Raw genomic sequence first — 24,128 nt, 5'->3', positions numbered from 1 at the left:
ATTTATCCTTATTCGTTTTGTAAGCGGCTTGCAGTCTGATAGTACCTTCACATTCAGCCCATTTCAGGAACACCTCTCTCCACATGTCAAAACTTGGGCTTTTTTTATCCTTCCAATGTGCAGTGATTTCCCTTTTTGCTAGCACTAACCCTAAATCTAAAAACTTGCTGGTAATCTTTGTTTTAGCAGTGTGAGGGAACCAGTGTAGTAGGCAGTGGGCCAGGTCTTTACCAATATGTTGTTCTGTTATTTCCCTGAGCAGCTTTATCAATTCGTCCCAGTACGTCAGTAGCCCGGGACAATCCCACACCACGTGCCTCAAGTTAGCTCCTTCCAACCCACATCTAGGGCACTGGGCTGTCTGAATATTGAAATATTTATAAATTTTTGCTGGGGTCAGATAGGCTCTGTGTTGAATTAAGAATTGGACCAGTTGGAATCTAGCATTCCTATTACATATCCAGGGCCGTTCTATGATTGCTTCCCAGTCCTTCTCAGGGATCTCTTGGACGGAATCTTCTTCCCATTTCTGCTTCAAGTCTAACTGGAGGGTCAACTGTTCCTGGGTCATTCGGCGGTACAGGCAAGTGACTGCTTTTATGGTTCCTGCCATTAGGACTACATATTGACAGGCCATAGATGTCTGTGGTTAGGAGCGCCCCAGCTTTAGTAGCAGCCTTTGTGTGACCGCTACTAAAGCTGTGTGAACCAGGTAGTCCCCTCGCGGTAGCTCAAAACCATCCCTCAGCGTCGAAAAGGGAAGTCATGTATTATCTTCACACAGGTCTCCCATTGTTGTCAATCCCAGATTGTTCCACTGGTTCAATGTTGCCCAGTTTCCCCCATGTGGAAACGCGAGACACATGGCTATGGGTATCTCAGGGGCATATGGTCGAGCTATCCGCGCTCTCCGCTGGCTCCGATTCCAACAAAGCCGGAATGTCTTTACCTCCATTGACAAGGTTTTCAAAGGTAACTGGCATTGCAGTATAATGCTGGCTAAAACAGCCCAGGGTACCCGACCCTCTTCTCTCTCATTCACTCCTCGGTGTTCCATTGCCACCGCCTGTGTCAGCCATTGCAACTTGGCCGCTAAATAATACCTTTTGAAATCTGGGGCCGCCACCCGCCCAGCCTCCCTCAGGCGCTGGAGGGTCGGTAACGCCACTCGTCGCCTACCATTGTACCAGAGGAAACTCGTAACCATAGATTGCAATTATTTGAAGGTGGAGGTGGGTATCCATATGGGCAGTGCCCTAAAGTAGTATAGCAGTCGATGTAATGCCACCAATGGTGACACGATACTGATGAAGGTTTCATAAAGGAAGTAGGCCTTACATATTGATTATGAAAGGCATAAGTTAAAGTTAATAGACATTTAAAGGTGGATTATTATTACTTTATATTAAAGCCTACAGATTGGTATTTTATAACATAAATTTCAAAGATTAACATTGTAGGGAAGGATGCTTGTGTTGGCTGCCACCTGTGACAAACTTTAAGGGTTGAAGATTTACACTGTCAGAATTCTTGGTAGAATTTCTTTGGAAGATCTGACCGGCTTAGTAACCATCTAGGATCTTGTAAAAAAAAAAAAATTATAATAATACATACATAAATATATATCAATATGGATATATAGAGGGAGTTTGGGGCAGTCAGCTTCTGCCATTGGTCAAAGTGTCTTTTACACTCTGCTTCTAGCCATGACAGTGCACTGCATGGAGTAATGGTTCAGTACTCTTAAGTAATTGGTTCTCTTTCCCAGTGAATGATGACAGTTTCTGATCTCATGCACATCCACCCAAAAATGAGTGCACTTCAGCGTCAGGGTTGATTGACCTGTCATTTTGTTTCTAATTTTTTTCTCTTACAGTTCCCTTTTAATATCTTAGTACTCCTTTTTTTATTAATTTTTTTATTAAGAGGACACTGTAGCTCAGTAGCCAGTGCTAACAGGTTGTTTGCACACTGCTCGTTTTAGCTGCCGTGCGACACATTCCACGTGGCCACTTCCTTTACGTCAGGCGAATATTATGGAATGCTATTGTCCATAGTGTATCATTGAATTACCATTCCAAAAAGACCAGCTCGCTAAATGTATCATTCATACTAGAATTGTAGAACAGCGATAGACAATGTACAATACTTCTGCAAGATGCACACCTGCTGCTATTTTTTGTTTCATTATTGCAAACATTTGCCTGCCATGTTTAGACTGCAAGTCAAAAATTAATTACCTGAACCTTCACATTACTTCCAGCATATTGTTTTACCCTGGAAAGATCAACATCAAGTCAGCTGCTACTACTTTCTTTTGAATAGTATGTAATTCTTTATTGATATGATTACATGTCTTTCTCTTTATAAACATTCAGAAAATAAATGAATTTGAGAAAATAATACGGGTAAATAAAAACCGGATTGAACAAAATTCATGTTTGTTGATCTTTCCAGCGTCAAAAAATATACTGGAAGTAATGTGAAGGTTCAGGTAATTTATTTTTGACTTGTTGAATTTACGGCCATACCTGATCCTTGTCCCATTTGGCCATACTCCCTTGTTGATCATGTGTTTAGACTGCAGCATGTTTTCTTTTTTTCTACTTGTATTCTTTTCATTTATCTTGCATATGCTGAGTCTGTGTATGTGGTTTATTGCAGTTATGTGAGAAGATCAATGCAAGTTTGAGTCAGCGTATGGATTGATGGATGCATGAATGCATAGATGAGACACAGAGGTATGAATGATGACATGAATGATGACTTGCTGAGTCCTAAATCCACCAATGACACAAACAGCACTTTTATTCATAAGCCAGACCTATTGACATTGACAATGCATTCATTGATAATTAAAAACTATATTCACTTCACCTGATATAGTAGTGCATATTTAGTTCAAATATTGGAGTGTCCTGTGTGTTTTGATAGCAACCATAGGAAACAGCAGAATAACAACTTTGGGGCCCGTTACCATGGCGGCTGGACATAGTCTGCCCGCTACCGTAACGGTAAACGGGACCGACCGCCAGAAGTGCGGCGGTTCCGCTGTACCCATTAGGATGTGACCGCCACCCTGGCATATTCAACATTGTGGCGGGCGGTGCTATAAGTAGCACCCGCCACAATGTTGAAAATGCATGTTGTGCATTGGCATGCACAACGTGACAGGCACCGCGTGGTGCCTGCCACCTTGTGAATGCCAAATTAGTGGGGCACCATGGGTACCCCCAAGTGCAGCCCTCCACCCCCACAACGGGCCCCCAAACTTAACTCAGCATGCCTTTCCATGTGGAGTCTCCGCCATGGAAAGGCATTCCACCGCACACATCATAATATGGATGGCGGTGCCCGCAAGGCACCGTCACCATATTATGGGCCATTTCCGCCCGGCAGGCAATCGTGACAATTACCTGCCGGCGGAACAGCGGCGGTACCCCCGCCGTGCTATTGTGGCAGGGGGTAAAAGGCCGTCCGGTGGGGTGTTTTGGCAGGCGGACGCCACTGCCGGTAGGGTGGTAGCAATCCTCCTGCACTGCCTCATTGTACATCTTCTGTGTGTGTTGCCTGTGTTAGTAGGACAATGTTCACTGCAGTGTGTGTGTGTGTGTGTGTGTGCGTGTATGTGTGTGCAAGTACGTTTGTGTGAGTATTTGTATGTATGTATGTATGTGTTCGCAAAGAAGCATGTTAATTTTGCTTCTGTCCTACTGCTACTGTGTTGTACCTGGCCTGTCCCTTTTATGGCTGCTCTGTTTTTTAAGCAAAGAAGTTCGAACAGGAGGCCATTACTGGCAGAGCTTAATGTATGAAAGAATAAGTGACGGTGCCACAGCTCTACGGAGAACCTCGTGGCATAGCATTATAAAATGGCGGTGGGAAGAAAACCAAGGCTGTGTAATCTTTAATTCACCACTGGCCTCTTTACTCCACTATAATTTTTATGAAAGGGGGTGCACACCTGTTGTATTCTTTTTTTAAACCAAAACCTTGAATGGGGTGCAGCAACTAACTAGAGCTGTCAACTGTAGTAGCTAATTGAGTCTGGTTATTACAAGCAGCATGGCCTGACTTAGTTGCGCACACTACACTTGGTGTTCTAACACCAATATATAATCCAAAAAATCTTTTACTGTGTGTCTAAATATTTATTTGTGTAATTTCACACAATATTTTCTTTTGCTCATTGATTCAAAAAAACAATTTTACATGCCATGTTTTTGCACACTCAGTGCATAACAGAATAACTGCACATTGTTAATACACAATACTCTCCACAGAAATAATATCATTATCATTTTCACAAATTCATTGTTTGTTCAGTGATGGCGCCCAATGCATTTCGGAAATTACTGTAGTTCCTTCTTCAGGGGATAGTCTGTAAATAAAACATAGTATGAGTACTTTTCAACGACCATGGTAGGCTCAGAATGTATGTCAAATATCCAGTTATAACTCCCAGTATATCAAACTGTTTCCATGTGAAATTTCTTATCATGCAGAAACCCAATGTGTGTTTGTGTTGTCAATCGCCCGACATTCCTTTGAATAAAGCAGACTTCAGTGGCCAGTGTGCCTGTGCCTCAAGCTGAAATGAACCAAATACACCAACACTTAAAAAACTGAGCGCTTCTCCACTGCTGCGCAAAAAAGCAATACACTAAACTCCATGGTCTTTTTCACACATGACGGCTAACCTCAACCTCTGTTTCGCAAGTCACCATAAGCTGAAAGTCAATGGGGAGTGCCAGCGTTAATACCCGCAGTGTGTAAACCATCACGACTAAATGCCACAAGTGCAATATCTCTAAATTCAGTATGCTACATTGCTGCTTACCTCTAGCTTTATCCTCTATTCAGATTCTACAAAATAAAAGATGGAAAAAACCATAGTAAACCCAACTCAGGGACTCGTGTAAAATAAAAACGTCAAAAGCGATAATGCAACTACCGTCCTATTGATAGTTCTAATGCCGTGCACATACCTGTGTGCTTCACTTTGAAATGCTGTCTATGAATTGCTGTGTTCCGTGAATACCGGGTTGGTATCACGGGACCATAAGTAAACAATGATCATTAAGAACGGACTGCAGTGAGAGGGAACTGTTGTTCTCCTCACTGCCGGCGGCCGCCTTATTTAAACGGGATACAATCGATATTTGCAAGCCAATACTATCAGAAGTGCGAATAAAAAAGAGAATATGAGAACTCCATATGTGAGCCTTTCGAATGTATCTTAATTTAAAACCCAACCTGGCAGTCTCAGTGATGTAAGAATAATAAAGAGTAAATTGGTCCATAAATGAACTCCATAGAGCTACCATCGTCGTGTAAAGAAAAAAATGCAAAAATGCAAGAAATGGCGTGGCTAGCGGCCGAGAGTAATGACCACAGCTTAAGCGAGCTCTGCCCTGCCCGTGGCGAACTATCCGTGTACAGCCTGCGGACCCGGACCGATTCGCGCCACAGTGCCCGACTGAATGGCCGGCGCCCTCGGGGTGGCTCCGGGGCAGTGTTTGAGGGGCTGCTGCCCCCTGGAAGCGGTGCTGGAACGTCTGGCTGATTTGAGGGCCGAGGCACACAAGATTGCGACTCCGACGTGGTGACCGGAGGGAAGACCCGGTCTGCTCCCTGCGGCCCCCTAACCACCCCCCCCCCCGGCTGAAGTCTGCTAGGGGCCAGACCCCTGAGCGCGACGGTGAAGTGCTGTGGGGGAGCCGAGACTGTAGCTTTCCACTTTCCAACTCCGGACTGAGTGGCAGTGTTAGCCCCGGTGCGGGGCGAAAATCGAGGCGCAGGTACAGAGGCAGTGACCTGGTCCTGACCCAGTTGGCGAGAGGAGCGCTAAATTCAGGTTCGAGACGGCATTGCGTCTCACGTCTCACGGGCCCCCGTGGCCCGTGAGATGCTGTCCACCACCTGCGTGTTTCCCAAGGCCTACTGAAGTGCACGCTACAGGCGGCAGCGCACCTGCCAATCAAGATACTGCGCCTGCTTCCCGAGGTACAATCTCTGGGCTCTGTCAGTGCTGGAGGCTGCAGCCAGATTCGCAGTGCACCCTACATATTGCGGCACCTGGGAACCCCCGGAGGATCTGCCGCAAGACGGCTTATATCTTTGGCCCACTCCCACCCGACAAGACCTGCTGTGGATGGGGCGCACCCAGCCTCGTTTCTTTACCCCATACTTACCTGGAGGCGCCCCCCCCCCCCCCCGGCCCTGCTGCGCCCCGAGTGTGGTGCTGACCTGTGGACCACGTTGTGGACCTGTGACTTCCGTGTGGGTGCCCCTGTGAATGGCCACATACTGCTGGAGCCAATTTGTCAGATCGGCTGTGGCTGCTGGGCGCGACCCGGCTCTGAAAGGCTGTGGGATGGGCGGCGAGCTCCCCGGCGGCCTGCTGGACGTGGGTCTAGGCCTCTCACGGGGATCCCAGTTCAAGAGGTGGATAAAAAAGCGCAGACGCAGTCGCTCCTGTGCACATCTCCGGCTTGTCTCCCATGTCGGCAAAGAAAGTGGCTACAGGGGGCAGAGGTTCAAGGAGTAGCGCTCAAAGAAAGCTGTCCAAATTCGCCTGGAACCAAAGCGGAGACAAACCCGATTCGCCGAGAGCGGACAAGGACGGTGCAATAATGTCGACCCCCTGGCTAAAGAACCTACGCTACACGACGTCCTGGCGGCCATTCGGGGAATGCGCACATCCATGGACTCAGTCACGGTGGAAGTTTCCCTACTCTGTGCTGACTTTAAGCAGATGAACGAGAAAGTGAGGGAACTGAAGGTGGTGACGGCGGCGTTACAAGAAGACACTTCCGAACTGCAGCGCCAAATGTCCGACATGGAAAAAAAACAGACTCGTATGGCGCAACAGCTGGATGATTACGAAGGGAGGGCCCGCCGAAATAACGTAAGAATCATTGGGGTTCCGGAAAAAAAGGAAGGGCCTGCAGCGGACCTTTATGTGGAGGAACTGATCACGAAACACCTAAAGCCCAAGGCGCTCTCTGATTATTTTTCCATAGAACGGGCCCATAGGGAGCCAGGCGGGCGGCCCAAGCCTGGGGCCCCGCCTCGACCCCTGATTGCCAGAGTTTTCAATTTTCGGGACCGGGATAATATTTTGCAAGCCTCCAGAGCGGGCCCTCCGTTAAAGATTGACAATTACGAGGTTTCCTTTTTCCCTGACTTTACGGCAAGGGTCCAGGCACAACGACGAAGTTTCGAGGCAGTTAAGCAGGAACTCCGCAGCAGGGACATTAAATATGCAATGTTTTATCCAGGAAAATTGAGAGTTGAATGAGACGGTAAACCATGGTTTTTCGACTCACCTGATGCAACCTGGGACTGCTAGAGGGTTGGACGAAGGTTGGTGACATGAATGGCCGCCACCGCAATACTGCAGAGCGGAGGACCGGTGGCAGGCCTGAGAAGACAGCGACGGGGGCCGAGCTGGGGGCAAGCGGCCAGTCTGAGCAGGAATGAGGGACATCCGCGGCCTCTTGATGGACCAGTCCTGGTGGACATTCGCAAGTACTGGGTGGGGTGTGGGGGGGTATCAGTGAAGGAGTGAATGTATGTAGGTGCTTAGGTTTAAAGGTTCCGGGTATGTAACGTGCTTAATTTGCAATTTGTCTAGACACGTCATGATATTTTTCTTTAGGATGCTATCCACGATTGAAGGCTGTACAGTATTGTTGACTTTATAGACTGCCGGGGCTCGCTTCACCTCTGAGCATTTAGCACGGTTGGGGGGTACACAGGCACTCTGCCGGGTTGGGGGGTGGGCAGTTTGAGGTCCACAGGTAGGGGAGCAGGGAGGGGGGTGGAGGGTATTCAGTTGGACGGTCCAAGGGTAAGGAGGGGTGGTAGTATTGCTTGCTATGTCAATGCACAGATTCTGAACGCAAAGGCGAAGGGGGGGAAGGGTTGTTCAGTTTTGTTTTTAGTTTTAGTTTTGGGCTGCATTTCAAAGTTCTATTTGCTAAGATGCATGCTGCAGAGATTGGTTCACGGAGATGTCTTAATTATGATGGAAGAAGTGGACATGATGAGCACTGCGGCGGATGTTAGTGCCCCCGTGATGGCCCCGGTGTCTCCTATCACCTGGAATGTGCACGGGCTGGGGGATAAAAGGAAACGGGGATTGGTATTGCAGTATGTTCGCCGCACAGCCCCGGCACTGGTGTTGCTTCAAGAAACACATCTGGTGAGTTCGTCCTGCAAAGCTATGGACCGCTGGGGGTACACAATGGTAGTGCACTCAGAGTTTACAACGGGCTCTAGAGGGGTGGGCATACTAGTACGCAAAGGCTTCCCATTAATTGTACAGCAGGTCTGGAAGGACACACAGGGACAATTTGCGGCGGTCTCATGCCCGTGGAAAGGGAGAGAGTTTAATGTGGTGACAGTCTATGTTCCCCCTGTCCTTCATTCTGTTGTGCTTCCCGCCCTTAGTGCATTTTTACTTACGCTGCCGGATGGGGAGCTAATAATAGGAGGCGATTTGAACGCAGTTATAAATGATGAGCTAGACCGCTACCCCTGCAGGACGCCTGGTGCGGGCAGGCCCCGACTGGCAGGCTTTCTAGATGCACTGGGCCTCAGGGACGGGTGGAGGTTCCAACATCCTGGGGATCGCGGATACACTTTTTATTCTGGGGTTCACAATAGTCTTTACCGAATTGATTATTTTCTCCTTTCCGCCAACAGTTTACCTCACTTGATGGAGACTAGGATAGGCCCGCGCGGTATTTCCGATCATTCCACGGTCACCATGACCTACACCTCCTATGTTAAAGCCCGGAGGCGTATTTTTCCTATCTCCCCCAGCTATTTACACAACTCAAAGATTAGGAAAGAGCTGATTATTGTTACGAAGCATTACTTCCAAGAAAATACAGACTCGGTTCAATCACCGGGTGTGCTGTGGGAGGCGTACAAGACGGTGCTAAGGGGACAAGCTATAGCCTCGATAACGGGTCACAGGCGAGCGGCAAACAACGACCTGCAAACGCTCGAAACTGACCTGTCCGTGCTACAGGCCCGACACGAGACCGACCCCACTGAAGAGACCGCACAACAACTGCGTCTCAAACAATCTGAATTCTCTGAATATCAAAGGGAACGGGTTAGACAACTGCTCCAACACACGCAGCACACTATTTATGAGGTAGGAGATAAGGTGGGGAAGCTCCTGGCCTGGTTGGATAGGAAGGAAAAGGCCCAGAGGACGATAGCGCAACTCCGCACCCCGGAGGGCGTATTGGTCTCTACCCCAGCGGATATTGTAGACGCCCTTGCTGATCATTTTGAAACAGTTTATACCCCCGGCGCACATATGTCCACAGAAGAAGCGCAAACCTATAACAAGGATATAAAAATGCCTTCCATATCGGAGGACGAGGCCTCGGCTCTGGACACTGATTTCACAAAGGATGAGGTTCTTGCTGCAGTCCACTCTTTACAATCGGGTAAAGCCTTGGGTCCCAATGGGATCCCCATAGAACTTTATAAGAGAGTATCTGACCTAACTGCTCCGCACCTTCTGGGGATGTTCTTAGATAGTTTGAGCAAGGGGGAATTGCTGCGATACCAAAGAACAGCTACAATAATTGCTATTCCGAAACCTGGCAAACCCCCGGACCTGTGTACCTTGTATCGTCCGATCTCCTTATTGGAATGCGGTGGCAAAGATACTGGCAAAAATGATAGCTCACCGGCTGACCCCGCATCTAGAGACACTGATTCATCCGGACCAATCTGGGTTCATGCCAAACAGAAATACTGCTCTTAATCTGCGCCGGGTCCATGCGGTGATGTCACAGACACTGAGTCTTCCAGAGCCGGCGGTGATCCTCTCGCTGGACGCCCGAATGGTGTTCGACATGGTTAAATGGCCTTATCTTTTTGCAGTTCTTCAGCATCTTGGCTTCGGACCCAAATTTTGTGCTTGGGTGAAGCTACTCTACACTAAGCCCCTAGCCCATGTGGTGGCTAACGGCCATATCTCCAGAGATTTCCAACTCGGTCGCGGCACACGTCAGGGATGCCCCCTGTCACCCTTGCTTTTCCTGGCACACCTTTCCGCTGACCCTTCTGGGAAAGGCGGCATTATTTAAAATGATGACTCTGCTTAGGCTACTTTATATCCTTGAGAATACCCCATTTCTTGTACCTCCTAAATATTTCAGGGCCATAGACGCACTGTTCTCGGGTCTCCTTTGGGGGGCCAAACCAGCGCGCGTTTCCCGACAAAAATTAATTAGGGGCTGGTTTGATGGAGTGTTTGCACTCCCTGATATTCAGCTATATTACTGGGCGGCCCAGTTGAAGATCATAAACCAATGGCTGCACGCTCCGCAGACTGAGCCTGCATTCAAGGCGGACAGGTATGACCTAGGCAATGGCGGTGTACTGACCGCACTTTACGACAAAAAAAGTGCTGCAGCCTTGCTTGGCCCCACGGCCCATACGGTGAGGTTGTGGTATTTGGCTTAAGGCCCGCCTGAAATGTAAGGATACACTTAGGCAGATGACGTCACTCTGGTCGTCACGTCGACTGGGCCGTCTATGTAACAGTAAAGGCTTTGAGGCCTGGGACTTGATAGGCATCTCCACGGTGGGAGACCTCTGGAGGAGAGGTGCCGTTCTCTCCTTTAAACAGCTCGTGGAACAATATGATTTAGCGGATACGGAACGATTCCAGTATTTGCAAATTAGTCATGCCCTGAGGTCGCTTGTCCACCCCGGCGACGATTTACATGAATCCACCCCACTATAGGAAAGGCTTCTGACGGAGCACATGCCCAAAAAGGCGACCTCGTTTGTCTATCGTAAACTTATTAATAACCTGCCCAATCCCACTCTGAGGCTCCGGGCGGCCTGGACCACGGAGGTGGGAGAGTTCGACGAGTCAGATTGGCAAACTGCGCTCTCCTCACCACGGGAGGTGACCACAGCATCTAGACTCCGATTAATATAGTTAAAAATTCTACACCGTGTTTACTACACTAGGGTCACCCTTCATAAGATACGGAAAGCCGCACATAAGTACTGTCTGCGGGGTTGCGGAGAGGAGGGGACATTCTTTCCTACCACCTGGGAATGCCCCCGGGTTGCCTCTTTCTGGGCTCAGGTTATGCAGACTATATCACAAGTGGTGAAAGACTCCTTGGTCCCGGAACCGCGATGCTGCTTATTAAACATTTGGGAGCCTACTGATCTTACTCACTCCATGCAGGACTGGGTCACATTGGGAATCATGTATGCTAAAAGAAATATTGCCAGATTCTGGGGATCTCATTTGGCACCAACGCTCAGGGATTGGTGTTCAGATTTAGATACTGCGATGGTGGCTGAAAGGGCAGTGTATCTGAATTGTAAATGTCCGCGGAAATGGATCAGGATCTGGGGTGCATGGAATGAATACCGAGGGTGTATTTGCGAGCCACCACAGCTTGATAGCGACAGTGATTCGGAGTAGAGTGGAGGGAGGTGCGGAACTGGGGAGGGCAGTGGGGTCGCCTAATTGACACAGCTGAATTGCCTTCTTCTATGTATCAATGTACGGGATTTCTTGATTTGACTCTCTCTCTGTATGCAAGGAATGTGTTCTATATGCCCAATGGCTGTTCTTCATATCAATAAAATTGTTTAAAAAAAAAAATGCAAGAAATTTTCCCGGAACGAAATAAATGATTAACAGACACCTGATATCAGAATACCTACGCAATGTGTACTATACAAATCTAAGTGTCCTTGTTGTCACAAACATATGTTTATCTACGAAGTGGGAAGAATGTAGCCTAATAATCAACATTTCATCCAAGCAACTTGCCATACAACAAACCAAAGTACTCAACAAAGGCTTATCATTTGTTCCGACCAGTACTCCTAACAACATGGAATTGGATGTATCGATATACAGATTTATGAGATCTTTACGCCTACGCCATTTCTTCAGTAATGTGGTCAACGCCGAACAGAGTAACCAGTCACAGGAACAAGTAAAGTTTGAACCCAAAAGCACCTTTCAGGCACCAGTATCCCATAAAATGTTGGACACATTCGAGATCATGGTCAAAAAAGACATCAAGGCCTTGGATTTGAAAAAGGTCAAACAACACAATCTAACCAAACATGACAGAATAAACTTACAAACAATAGCAAACAACGCAGAATTAACAATTCAGCCAGCGGACAAGGGAGGAGCCATAGTCCTTATGGACACCTCCTTTTATAACCAGAAGGTCAACACACATGTCATGGATGCGGACACGTATCTACCGTTAGACAATGATCCTACTACTGAACTTCAAGGCATATTGGGGCAACTTTTACAAAATACAGTGGACCTTGGATGGATTGATGATCCCACAAGAAAGTATCTTACCACATCTAACCCCGTAGACCGTGGTTATACATGATCCCTAAGATCCATAAGAGTTTGACTGACCCCCCCCCCCCCCCCCCCCCCTTCAGACCCATTGTCTCGGGGTGTGGGTCAATTTTTGATCCTATTGGAAGATACTTAGATCATTATCTACAGAGGTTCGTACAACATTGGACATCATATATAAAAGATACAACGGACTTTCTAACTAAACTGGGGAACATACAACAGGACATGCAAGAATCTTGGTTGATGTGCACTATAGATGTAGTAGCACTCTATACCTCAATTCCACATGCAGCAGGACTGGAAGCTGCTGAATGGGCACTACTACAACTTGGAGAACTTAATACAGACAAAGTACTATTGCTACAACTGTTGAAATTTTGTCTACAAAATAGTTATTTCAATTGGGACGAGAAATATTATGCCCAGCTCACCGGAACGTCCATGGGCTTTTCGGGAGCACTGTTGTATGCAAACACCATCATAGCTCTATTTGAACATCAGCATTTGATAAGTAACAGCACATGGTGTTCCAAAATTAGGTTATACTGTCGTTTCATAGATGACATCTTTCTAATTTGGATAGACAACATCGACACACTTGAAACAATGCTTCACCAATTGAACACATTTGACCCTAGAATTCAATTTACTCACAAAATCAAAAACAAGTCAATAGAATACTTGGATGTCACAAATACCAAAACACCTGATGGCAAAGGATTACACACTCAAATATACACCTAAAGCACAGATCGCAATAATGTATTAGAATTCTCCAATTTTCCCCCGAGGACTCTAATAAAGAATCTTCCATATTCTCAGTTTGTAAGGATTTGTTTTGACCCACAAATTTGTCTTACAAAAACTGAAGAATACCAAGAAAGATACAGACAAAGGGGCTATCCTAATGAGATCGTACAGGAATGCGTTACCAGAGCAGCAAGGATAGAGCGTAAAGAACTATTTGCACAAAAAAATCCTGAAACATCTAAAGAGGTAGTCTTTGTCTCTAGATACACCACAGTGTCATCAGCAATCAAAAGGATAATTAACACACAATGGGAACTTCTGGCCAATGAATCAGACTTTAACGATATTTACAAAGATCCACCATGCATACACTAGAAGTAGAAAACTCTGAGAGATTCTGTCTAAAGCCACAAAACCAGATAAGAACAAACAATGGAAAGGCACCTTAAAATGTCATAATTGCACCCACTGCTATAATGTAATTCTCGAAAACAAATTGAGGCATCCCACCACAGGCATTGAAATACCATTGAGGCATACAACGGATTGTAACTCGCAGAACGTAATCTACTGCATCAAGGCCCATGCGGCAAAGCATATGTTGGAAAGACCGAGCGGAAAGTCAGAATACGACTAACTGAGCATAAAAGTCGCATCCGGACCAAGAATACCACTTCTGCATTAGCAGCGCATTGGACTGAAGAGAATCATTCAATCTCACAAATTAGGTTCCAGGTTATTGATCAAGTACAACTAAGGTCAGGAGTAGATAACCACAAGAATTTACTCCAACGCGAGATATACTGGATAAAAACTCTGGACTCTATGATTCCCAAAGGATTAAATGACAGGATGGATATGTCCTGTTTCATTTAAAAGAAAGTATATCAACCCCATGCATTTCAGAGTCACCAATCGCAAATGATATTCAGCCCTAAAATACACCTACAGGCAGGACCATTACACAACACAACGCCTACACCACTCTATCCCCAGGAGCAATCTAAAACAGTACGGATAGTAGATAGGGTAACACATTATGTTTATTTAACCATGACAAATAGAAAATGTTATTTAATTTAATTACGGTAGTACTCCTGCAAGTTGTTTGAATGAATTAAGTGTTTTTATTAACGTGCATATTTGAGACAGATATCATGACACAATTATATGTAAAGGCTTGACACTGTATATAATGTAAAGTGGACAGATGTTTCCTGTCTAGAGATTATGTATATTGAAACAGTAAACAGCTACACTCACACACATCAACACAAGCCAATGCAAGTAAACATGTTTGTCACAACAAGGACACTTAGATTTGTATAGTGCACATAGCGTAGGTATTCTGATATCAGGTGTCCGTTTATTCATTTATTTCGTTCCGGGAAAATTTCTTGCCTTTTTTTTTCTTTTCACGATGATGGTAGCTCTATGGAGTTCATTTATGGACCAATTTACTCTTTATTATTCTTACATCACCTAGACCGCCAGGTTGGGTTTTAAATTAAGATACATTCGAAAGGCACACATATGGAGTTCTCATATTCTCTTTTTTATTCGCACTTCTGATAGTATTGGCTTGCAAATATCGATTACATCCCGTTTAAATATGGCAGACGCCGGCAGTGAGGAGAACAACAGTTCCCTCTCACTGCAGTCCGTTGTTTATGATCATTGTTTACTTATGGTCCCGTTATACCAACCCGGTATTCACGGAACTAACGCGGCAATTCATAGACAGCATTTCGGAGTGAAGCACACAGGTATGTGCACGGCATTAGAACTATCAATAGGATGGTAGTTGCATTATCGCTATTGACGATTTTATTTTACACAAGTCCCTGAGTTGGGTTTACTATGGTTTTTTCCGTCTTTTATTTTGTAGAATCTGACTAGAGGATAAAGCTAGAGGTAAGCGGCAATGTACCATACTGATGTTAGAGATATTGCACTTGTGGCATTTAGTCGGGATGGTTTACACACTGCAAGTATTAACGCTGGCACTCCCCATTGACTTTCAGCTTATGGTGACTTGCGAAACAGAGGTTGAGGTAAGCGGTCATGTGTGAAAAAGACCATGGAGTTTAGTGTATTGCTTTTTTGCGCAGCAGTGGAGAAGCGCTCAGTTTTGTAAGTGTTGGTGGATTTGGTTCATTTCAGCTTGATGCACAGGCACACTGGTCACTGAAGTCTGCTTTATTCAAAGGAAGGTAGGGCGATTGACAACACATAAACACACATTGGGTTTCTCCATGATAAAAAATTTCACATGGAAGCAGTTTGATATACTGGGAGTTATAACAGGATATTTGACATACATTTTGAGCCTACCATGGTCGTTGAAAAGTACTCGTACTATGTTTTATTTACAGACTATCCCCTGAAGAAGGAACTACAGTCTGTTCCGAAATGCATTGGGCGCCACCACTGAACAAACAATGAATTTGAGAAAATTATAATGATATTATTTCTGTGTAGAGTATTGTGTATTCCAAAAAACACTAAATACACCTACAGTCTCTCACATGTGTATGCGATGTTATGTAGAAAAGCCCTTGTTTTTCTCTCAACTCTCAAAGGTGTTATAACACCGGGGAAGGCATCCCTTAAGGATAAGACCCCTCACTCACCCGAAGGTGACATGCTTCATCATATGGGTCCTCCTTACTAGTGGGGAAAACCTAGTCACCACTGGGAGCTACTACTTCAAGGTTTTAAGGAAGGAGCTCAGAGATGTTTTGAATTTTCTACAGAGTAGGATGGTAATCCCATATGTGTGCTGTTTAAGGTTGAGTGAGGTATATTGCAGCGCTGTGTGAAGGAAGGATGTGAATTAAAACTGTCTAGATAGATCACCAATAACCTTTATTCCTGTGTACTACCTGACAGGATTAAAATGTAACAGCACAGTGGTATGGATATAAACCACTGTTAGTGATAGGTCGACATGTTTCAGCCTCTTGATCTATTTTCAGTATCAGCGGCTTTCTTCAGGACCAGATATTTATAAGATGCTGCTGCAGTTAGTGTGCAAAAATAAAGTAAAAGAAGTAAATTTATAATACACCACCAGTATTCCTGCTCAATTCTATTGCTGTGTCAGGCCATACTCTGGATATCCACAATTGTTGAATAGCCCAGCCTCACCTCTACCTGTCAGGTTGCTCAGGAGGGAGGCCCCGCACTGTCCGTTGGTACCTCTTCATGGAGTAGAGCTAACCCTGGGAGGCCTCCAAGACGGAACAAACACTGGAAAATGCCGGGCATATTGCTCTGTTAAGAGCTAAAGCAAAGGTGATGCAGGCAAACGAAGACTCATCAGTAAGCATGTAGTGGATCTTCAATATGGCCTGTGTGTGTGCAAGTGAGAACATCGATTGACACAAATGTAGTACTATGAGTCTGCTTTCTAGAAGATGCACATGTGCTTATGTTCACATACCCGCTTCGGATATTCAGGGCAAGAATCACAGATGTTGATGATTTCTAAAATACTATTCTCCATTACACAAGCCTAGAGAATTCTTGTTTATGAATGACGTGATTGAAGAAAAATTGTCTATTAGAGGGTAGGGAGCATTAAATATGATTATTGCCTCAGTACTTTCAGTGACCCCGATCCAAAGTAGGAAGAACTTGTCAAGAATACAAAATATCGGGTTTTGTTTATTATAATTATATCTGAGCTTGACACTGCCCAGTTTTCCAAATGCTGTTTTGAAGAGTTATTGCATGCTGAGTCATATTCCTTGACCTGAAGTCTCTGGATCTGAGTTAATTCACACTTCATCATTACTTTATGGTGTACTATTATTGTAGCCAGTCACGTTTAAAATTATTTTCCCAGACCCTTTATTGGCGATGTCCCCTTCCCCTGTTTCCCACGTTGGTAATTTAATGCATGTTTCTAACAGGAAGAGTGGGTACCACCACTGACTGCACCATAAATCATTTCACAAACAGAATCATCTCAACAGATTACTGAGGGCAGGATGGGAACTTTGAGGCGAAAGAGACGTATGTAATGCTAGCTCCATCATGCAGTTAGCAGGCGTAGCAGTCAAGTCCAACCCTTGGCATGGTATTTCAGCGGTGAACTTTTCTCCCAAAAGAAAATAATGAAACTAAATATTTTTGAGCAAGTGCTGGTATTTGTGATTCACCATTGTCAGGAATACTAAGTGGAAACATTCCTTTTACAACTGGAAAACCAGCTCACCGTATCAGGCTAAGGGTGCACTGTAATTTCCACAAATCTTTTTCTGGCTTTCAGTTATGCCTTAATGCCAAAGTCTCAAAATGCTCCCTTTGATTGTTTCCAGTGGCGTTTGTGTAGTTGTGGACCTGGGGCAGGTGCATCAGGGGCATTAAATAGGTTAGGAGCCCTCTGTGCCACCAGACTGTAATTAGAAGTCAGTTGAGGGGATAAGAAGCAAGACAAAAGTGTTCCTTCTCTAACTGAGCAATGTCTTTTCAAGCTATGCTCTCCTACATTTCTGTTTCACTTTCCAGTTTAGCACTGTTTGAAGCTGGCTCTGTAGCCCCACAAGAAGTCAGTATGGATTACCCGACATCCTCGCTGGTCGCAGACTGGTGTAGTGCCACACTGCTATTCCCCAACAATACCTTCAATCACCATTTACTGAATTATGAGAATAGGCTATCTAGTTCCATTTTAGTATCGAGTTGCAGGCTCTTTGACACCATGTATCCCCATTCGGGACTCTCTGAAAGTCTTGGCCTTCTTCTAATGTACCCTGATATGTATTGTAGTAATGAGAAGCCTTCGTAAACATAGAGGGGATTATCTGGTCTGACTTCTGACTTTCATCTTCCCACGCTGTCTGGCATTTTCCCCTTAAAGATCCAAGCTGACAATTCTGAGTTCCCTTTAAGAGATTTGTATTTGGCGTATTTGTGAAATACGAAGCTCAGTTGTGGAAAGTATCCCACTAGTTGTGAAATCATTGTTAATTGAATAAAAGGTTACTTAGAAAAACTCACAAAGAGAATCCTGTCGTCTAATGGTTGAAGATCAATGATCTAGAAAAATGAATCAAAAAATGTCTATTCCTTGTTTTTATAGGTTTTAATTATTTATTGGTTTATGATACTTTAGGGCCAAAGACAAATGAGGCTTAAAGCAAAACAAGAACGTGAAGAAAAGGAAGAAGAGGAGAAAAAACAGATTGATTTGGACGAAGCAGAGTACCAAGCCGAAAAGCGGAGACAAGCTATTGAGATTGCAAAAACAAAGCTCTACTGTCAGAATGACAAAGTCAAAACATTTCATGTAATGTATTTATGTATTTACTTGTAAAATTGAATCTACTTTCTGGTGTGTTTTTAAGAAAAGGAATTAACGTGAATGAAATAATTTGTGTGTGATCCATTTATTACTTGTAGGGCGCTCTTTTGCTGACTGAGGCGATTAAGGAAAGACGAGCTCAGATTGAACTTAGAAAAAAGATTGAAGCTTCTAGAAAAAAACAGGATGATGATCTACTAAAACGTAAATTTGAACAGGACACGATCAAGGACCAACAAAAGGCATGTCAGCGACTCATGGAAAGAAAACAAAATGCAGATGATGTTCTCCAACAGTAAGTGAAGGAGTCTGTATTTTTAATTAGTGAATATTGGCCAAACTTAAATTTGGTGTTTAACATAAGTCATGACAAATAATAATAATAAGAACCATGGGAGGCCCAACTTAAAAAAATAAATTACATTTTAATGATTCATAGCTTGCATTTCTAGGCTGTGGAGAGAAGTTTACAAACACATTAGAAATATAAATACTGATCTTACATGGCAAGTGAAAGGGAATGGAGAACAATCTATCTTTTATACATATGTAGATCCGACCAACCCCCTGCCCCCCCCCCCCTGATTGGACATAAACACTGCTGTTTTTTACTTTAAAACACCACCTTGGGACAGTGACTACTTGAGTTGAGACAAATGTTACCAAAGGAAGGAAGGGCAAAGTTGTTACGTGTGTCCTTCGAGAGCATGTAAGCGGTGGTTATTCGCCACCCTGACCTGAATTGTGGAGTAATACTGTGTCAGGATCCAAGCTATCGAGGGATGGTGTAGATGGCGTGGAACCAGTAAACCCCAAGGGAATGGAGGGCATTTACCAAGTTTGACCAAAGAAGGATTTATTTTCTTAGGAATTCCAGGGTGGCTGCATATGAAATGCCCTGCTTTGATTAGGCTTGTTAGTTGGTAAAAGATTTGAGATTAATAGTGGGAGAAGCGGGGGAGGAGCCAAGCTCGCGACCATGATGGCCGCACTGTAGCTCGGCTCCGCCAACCTTCCTGCCTAAACGCATATCCTGACCTTCATCCTGCCCCGAGGAGACACACTCGACATGAAATGGGAAGGTGAAACACTGCTCGCACTTACCGTCTGTCTTGGGGGCTCCTGTGTGCCGCGGATCTGGAGTTGTGCCCATGCTTGTTCCGGGGCCTCCGCGGCGTGCAGGCCGGGGACTCGCCTGTGACGGTCGGCCGGAGTGGGGTGTCGGCGTCGGCCCCTGGTGGAGGTGAGGGGTCGGCTGAAGAGGCCGTTGTGCGGTTGTGCCGGTGGCGACTGACCGGGCCCGGTCTGGCGGCCTGGGGGCCCTGTGGCCGGGCGCGGCCCGCCTCGGATGGGGGTAGACCGTGCAGGAGGCTTGTCCCCCCTCTGTTGCCTTGTCCGGCCATCTTGAAGCCCTTCGCCCGGATTCGGCGGGCGGCGTCTGTGGGACGGTGGCGCCGGCGGCCCCCGTTTTTGGTGGCCCTTCTTTCTGCACCAAGATTGCCATTACTGGGGCTCGAGGGGACTCCAGCGGTGGGCCTTGCTTGAGAGCCCACTCCAGAAGTTGAGGCGCGGAGAGTCTAGGCTGCACTTGCAAGATGGCGGCCAGCGCCCTGGGTCCCGGATCTGCTCGGGCGGCGAACCTGGGTTGCTGAAATACACGATGGCCGAGACTTGTGGGCGTGAGCCCACGATTGGTGATGTCCTTGCCGCCCTATGTTCTTTACGTGCGGCCATGGCCTTCGACGCTGTTGTGCAAGATAGCGGTTCTGCTGCCATGTCTGCTGGATCGTCCCCCATGAACGCGGCTCGACTCGCAGTGTGTGCTGCTTTACCCCCCTCGGCTGCTGCGAAGAGTGCTGCCACCGTGCATTCACAAGACTGTATGTCTGCGGCCACGAATCTCCAGGAAGCTTTGATTGTGGCGGGCATGGGCCGCACGTCGGGGCCCGTCCATGCCAGTCTGGCTGGGGAGCTCGGCGGATGTTCGATTCGAACTGCTTTGGTGAGGTCCCGCTGCTGCCTTGCGGGAGAGTCCTCGCTTTTTTGGGCGGCGGGACCGCACCCAGACTGTTTGCTGCTCCTGATGTTGCTATTTGAAAGCCTGGTCTGCCGCAGCCATTGCTTGCTTTGCCGTTTGAGACTGGGGCCCTCTGGTTTACATCCTTTGCCTGACTTGTTTCGATCCTGTGTACACTCCATGCCGAACTATTTGCTGCCTACTACTCTATTGCGCATTAAAGGAGAGGACAGGGGTGAGCCAGACTTGCCTCGGCGGACTACTGGTTAACGGATGGAGATGAGGACTGCCCGCAGCTGCGGCAATATGGCCGATTCCTTTTCCTGTTCCTGATATTTGAGGTTGTGTCGATCTCGCTTAGATGTGAGTTTCAGTTGTGTGAAGGCGGGGGTAGGAGCCGAATGACTCGATTGCAGATCTCCTCTCCCACTGGATCCCTTCCCCCCCCTTTTTTCTTTTGTCTGTTGTGTTTCTTCTCTCACTTTCTGATCTTACTATATTTCGGGTTCCAATTAGGGCGACAGGCACGCTGCTGGGGGGGTAGGCCGTAGCCTTCTGCAGGGGTGCAGGGTGGGTGGGAGGGATGGGGTCTCTTTATTGTTTGTTTTTCTTTCAGTTCTATGGCTCTTTTGTATCCCTTTATCGGGACGCTGTGTCTGTGCGTGTCTTCCATGGAGTGTTAGCTGGTAGGGAAGGGGATGACTTCCCTGCTTCCACGATATTGATTGCACATATATCATGTCTTACACGCCTTGACCCCGATAGCGGGTCTTTCAGTCCTGCGTGCTTTATTCGCCGTGGGGCGCGTGCAGTGGCGCTGCGTTCTTTCTTTCCCTCTTTCTAATATATTTTTTTCTCTACCCCTCCCTCCTTTTTCTCTTTATTTGGGTTAGTATAGTGGATGACTATCTTTACGTTGCTGTTCTGATTCCTCTGATATGTATCAGCACGCATTCAGGTGGTGACGGGTGTGTGATGGGCCGCGGTGGGAACTGTTCTGAAGCAGGGCGTCTATAAGTTGGTTCCTGTCAATCGCTGCTGTTATTCCCTTTTATCAATGCCCCTCTGTTTTGATGCTTTACAAGCAGCCCGCCATGGGAATTCAGATGTCAAAAGTTGCACCTGATCCTGCTATACTTCCTATTATACTATAAAATTAACCTTCTTCAATCCTGCTTCTAGCGGTTTTATTCAGCCCTTTAATGTTTGCTCGCTTGCCTGTAAAACACTGGGCGATCGCCGGGGAACTTCAATATTGACTCATGTGCGTTCATAATGTGTCGTGGCCGGCCTGATTGGTTGTAGGCCCGTATATGTATGCTTCCATTTGCACAATAAAGGTTTTAAAAAAAAAATAGTGGGAGAAGCCTTTCTTTGCACTTCATCCAACTTCTTAAACTTTTCAACCAGTCTCTTTTTTGTGTGACCATAGGCCACTCATTTGGTTTGGTTTGACTGCTTTGGTCTATTCATCAAGCAGATTAAAGCCCTTCCTTACTATTTTATTAACTCTTGAAATATTCAGCTGTATGTCTAATTGTTCAGTCTTCAAGGTAGGCTATTCACAACGCGGTTTGGTGTAATTTATGCATCTTAGATACACCAGAGTTGGTATGCAATAGAAACTTACTGTGTTTTTGTTGCATCCATCTTTCTGCGCTTCTTTTCCTAAAAAGACCTTGCTGGCTCCGTCCTCGGAGAGCGGTACAAAAGGGGGTGGTGATGGACGGAGCATCTGAATCAATCAAACACTCACACCCAGTCAAAAGATCTGGGTTTAATCCATCACCGTTCTTTAGCCCACTCCGCCACCCCAATTCAGACATGGCTATATGCAAATCAGTCTGACCCTGTACCTCATGGGAACAGTCCAGCCCGAACTGCCAAGCCATGTCTTCCCTGGACTGGAAACAAGCTTCCGAGGACCGGTTTCTGGCATTCCAGCCGTCTTCAGCCCGGCTTGCTTGAATCCAGTGGCAAAGTGAGCAAGGGACTCACGTCTGAGCATACCCTGCCACACTTATGGTGGCCTAAAGCAGTACAAAAGGGGGTGATGATGGACGGAGCATCTGAATCAATCAAACACTCACACTCAGTCAAAAGATCTGGGTTTAATCCATCACCGTTCTTTAGCCCACTCCGCCACCCCAGTTCAGACATGGCTATATGCAAATCAGTCTGACCCTGTGCCTCATGGGAACAGTCCAGCCCGAACTGTCAAGCCTTGTCTTCCCTGGACCGGAAACAAGCTTCCGAGGACCGGTTTCTGTCATTCCAGCCGTCTTCAGCCCGGCTTGCTTGAATCCAGTGGCAAAGTGAGAGCATCTTAGGTTGCTTGCGGAAGCATCGCCAATACAGCCTCTTGCCAGTACACATTGTTTTCATTGTCTACTTTATAATGGGACTTTGAAGGAACCACTACCTTCTATACTTTTGTCAGCACATTTACAGTGACAAACGCTTCATGCGAGGCCATAGCTCTTTTTTCTCCTATGCAGTGGAATTGCGTTAGTCCTTGTCCAGAGAACCTTTCATTGAGGAAGAAATTCTGCATCAGATGGCACTTCTGACTTTCATATTAATTCTGGCAGCGCTGGGGTCAGAAATGCATTGTTAATATGTTGCCTCACAGAACAGCTATATCTGCGTTTCATGACTGAGGTTCAAACAAAGTCTCAATGTATCTAGATGGGTTTGGTATCTTGGTTTGAAAATCTCTTTTACATTGCACTAAATCTATACTTTAAAAAAAAAAATCTCTTGATTAATTATGCCAATTGCCGTAGGCATATCATCGCTTGCTGACTGTCTGTTTCAATATTTTTGTGCTGTTAGGAGTATTATTTTTTAAATTATTTTTGTGTCCCTCTCCTTTCCCAGCACATGGGAAATGCTGCTGACCATTGGTAAGACTTTATACTCTTTTACAGAGGTTCTATGGACAATAATTAAAGCCACTGCAGCGTAATTGCTGCACTCCATTACCTAATTCTCCTACTCAAGTGTGTCATTTACAAATCCACCTCATTCTTCTTTTCAACCATCCTGGCCCTGCTGAAGCGTGCTTGTGGTTCTGAATGTCTAGTCAATGTTTTCCAGATTTTTCTTCCTTTCTCTATTTAAACATCTGTGGGAGAATAATGTTGACCAAACAGCGTTTCATGTTTAGTCCTCTTCTCTTGGTTTCCTTTTTGTGGTGCATGCAACTAAGCCATTGCTTCAGACTTCAAGCTTTGCACAGCCTGGGACCAACATATCTTGCAGATGACAGCATAGTGTTACCTGCTTGTTTGACATAAACAGTAAATTTAACATTCAATTTACAGCATGTTTTTGGGAAGGCATTTTCTGGAGGGTATTCTTGCCAATCTTTTTCTGCTGCCAATGGATCACAGAGTTTCACTGCTGTGATGCTGCCTCAACATGCATGTGGTTTTTACCATATGCCTCATAAATTGTTTTGTCTTGTCCCACACATCCTAGTTCAAGTCCATTTCAGTTTTTCAAACTCAGTTTAGTCAAATCTTACAGAGGCATTGCATGTGAGATGACATAGTTTGTCTAGAAAAATTGCCTGATCCACTGAGGGTATATCCAGGTGTTGGTATCAAAGTAGAATATGTTCTCAGATATTATGTTGTCCTTAT

At 45.7% G+C, this 24,128-nt stretch overlaps 1 protein-coding gene across 2 annotated transcripts in view; it reads left to right on the top strand.

Moving 5' to 3' along the window:
* The window catches only part of CFAP210 (cilia and flagella associated protein 210), a 227,949-nt gene that overhangs the window by 46,433 nt on the left and 157,388 nt on the right, over positions 1–24,128 (top strand). For both annotated transcript variants that reach the window (XM_086956079.1, XM_086956080.1), the window contains exons 3-4: positions 18,276–18,449; positions 18,563–18,759. In XM_086956079.1, the coding sequence (XP_086812205.1) occupies positions 18,276–18,449; positions 18,563–18,759 (371 nt within the window). The remainder of the gene's footprint in view (positions 1–18,275; positions 18,450–18,562; positions 18,760–24,128) is intronic.

This window comes from Lissotriton vulgaris, chromosome 2_1 (assembly GCF_964263255.1).
Source record: "Lissotriton vulgaris chromosome 2_1, aLisVul1.2, whole genome shotgun sequence".
Classification (NCBI taxonomy): Eukaryota; Metazoa; Chordata; class Amphibia; order Caudata; family Salamandridae; genus Lissotriton; species Lissotriton vulgaris.
The sequence above is the reverse complement of the archived record's forward strand: the minus strand, read 5'-3'. Positions and strand labels throughout refer to the sequence as shown.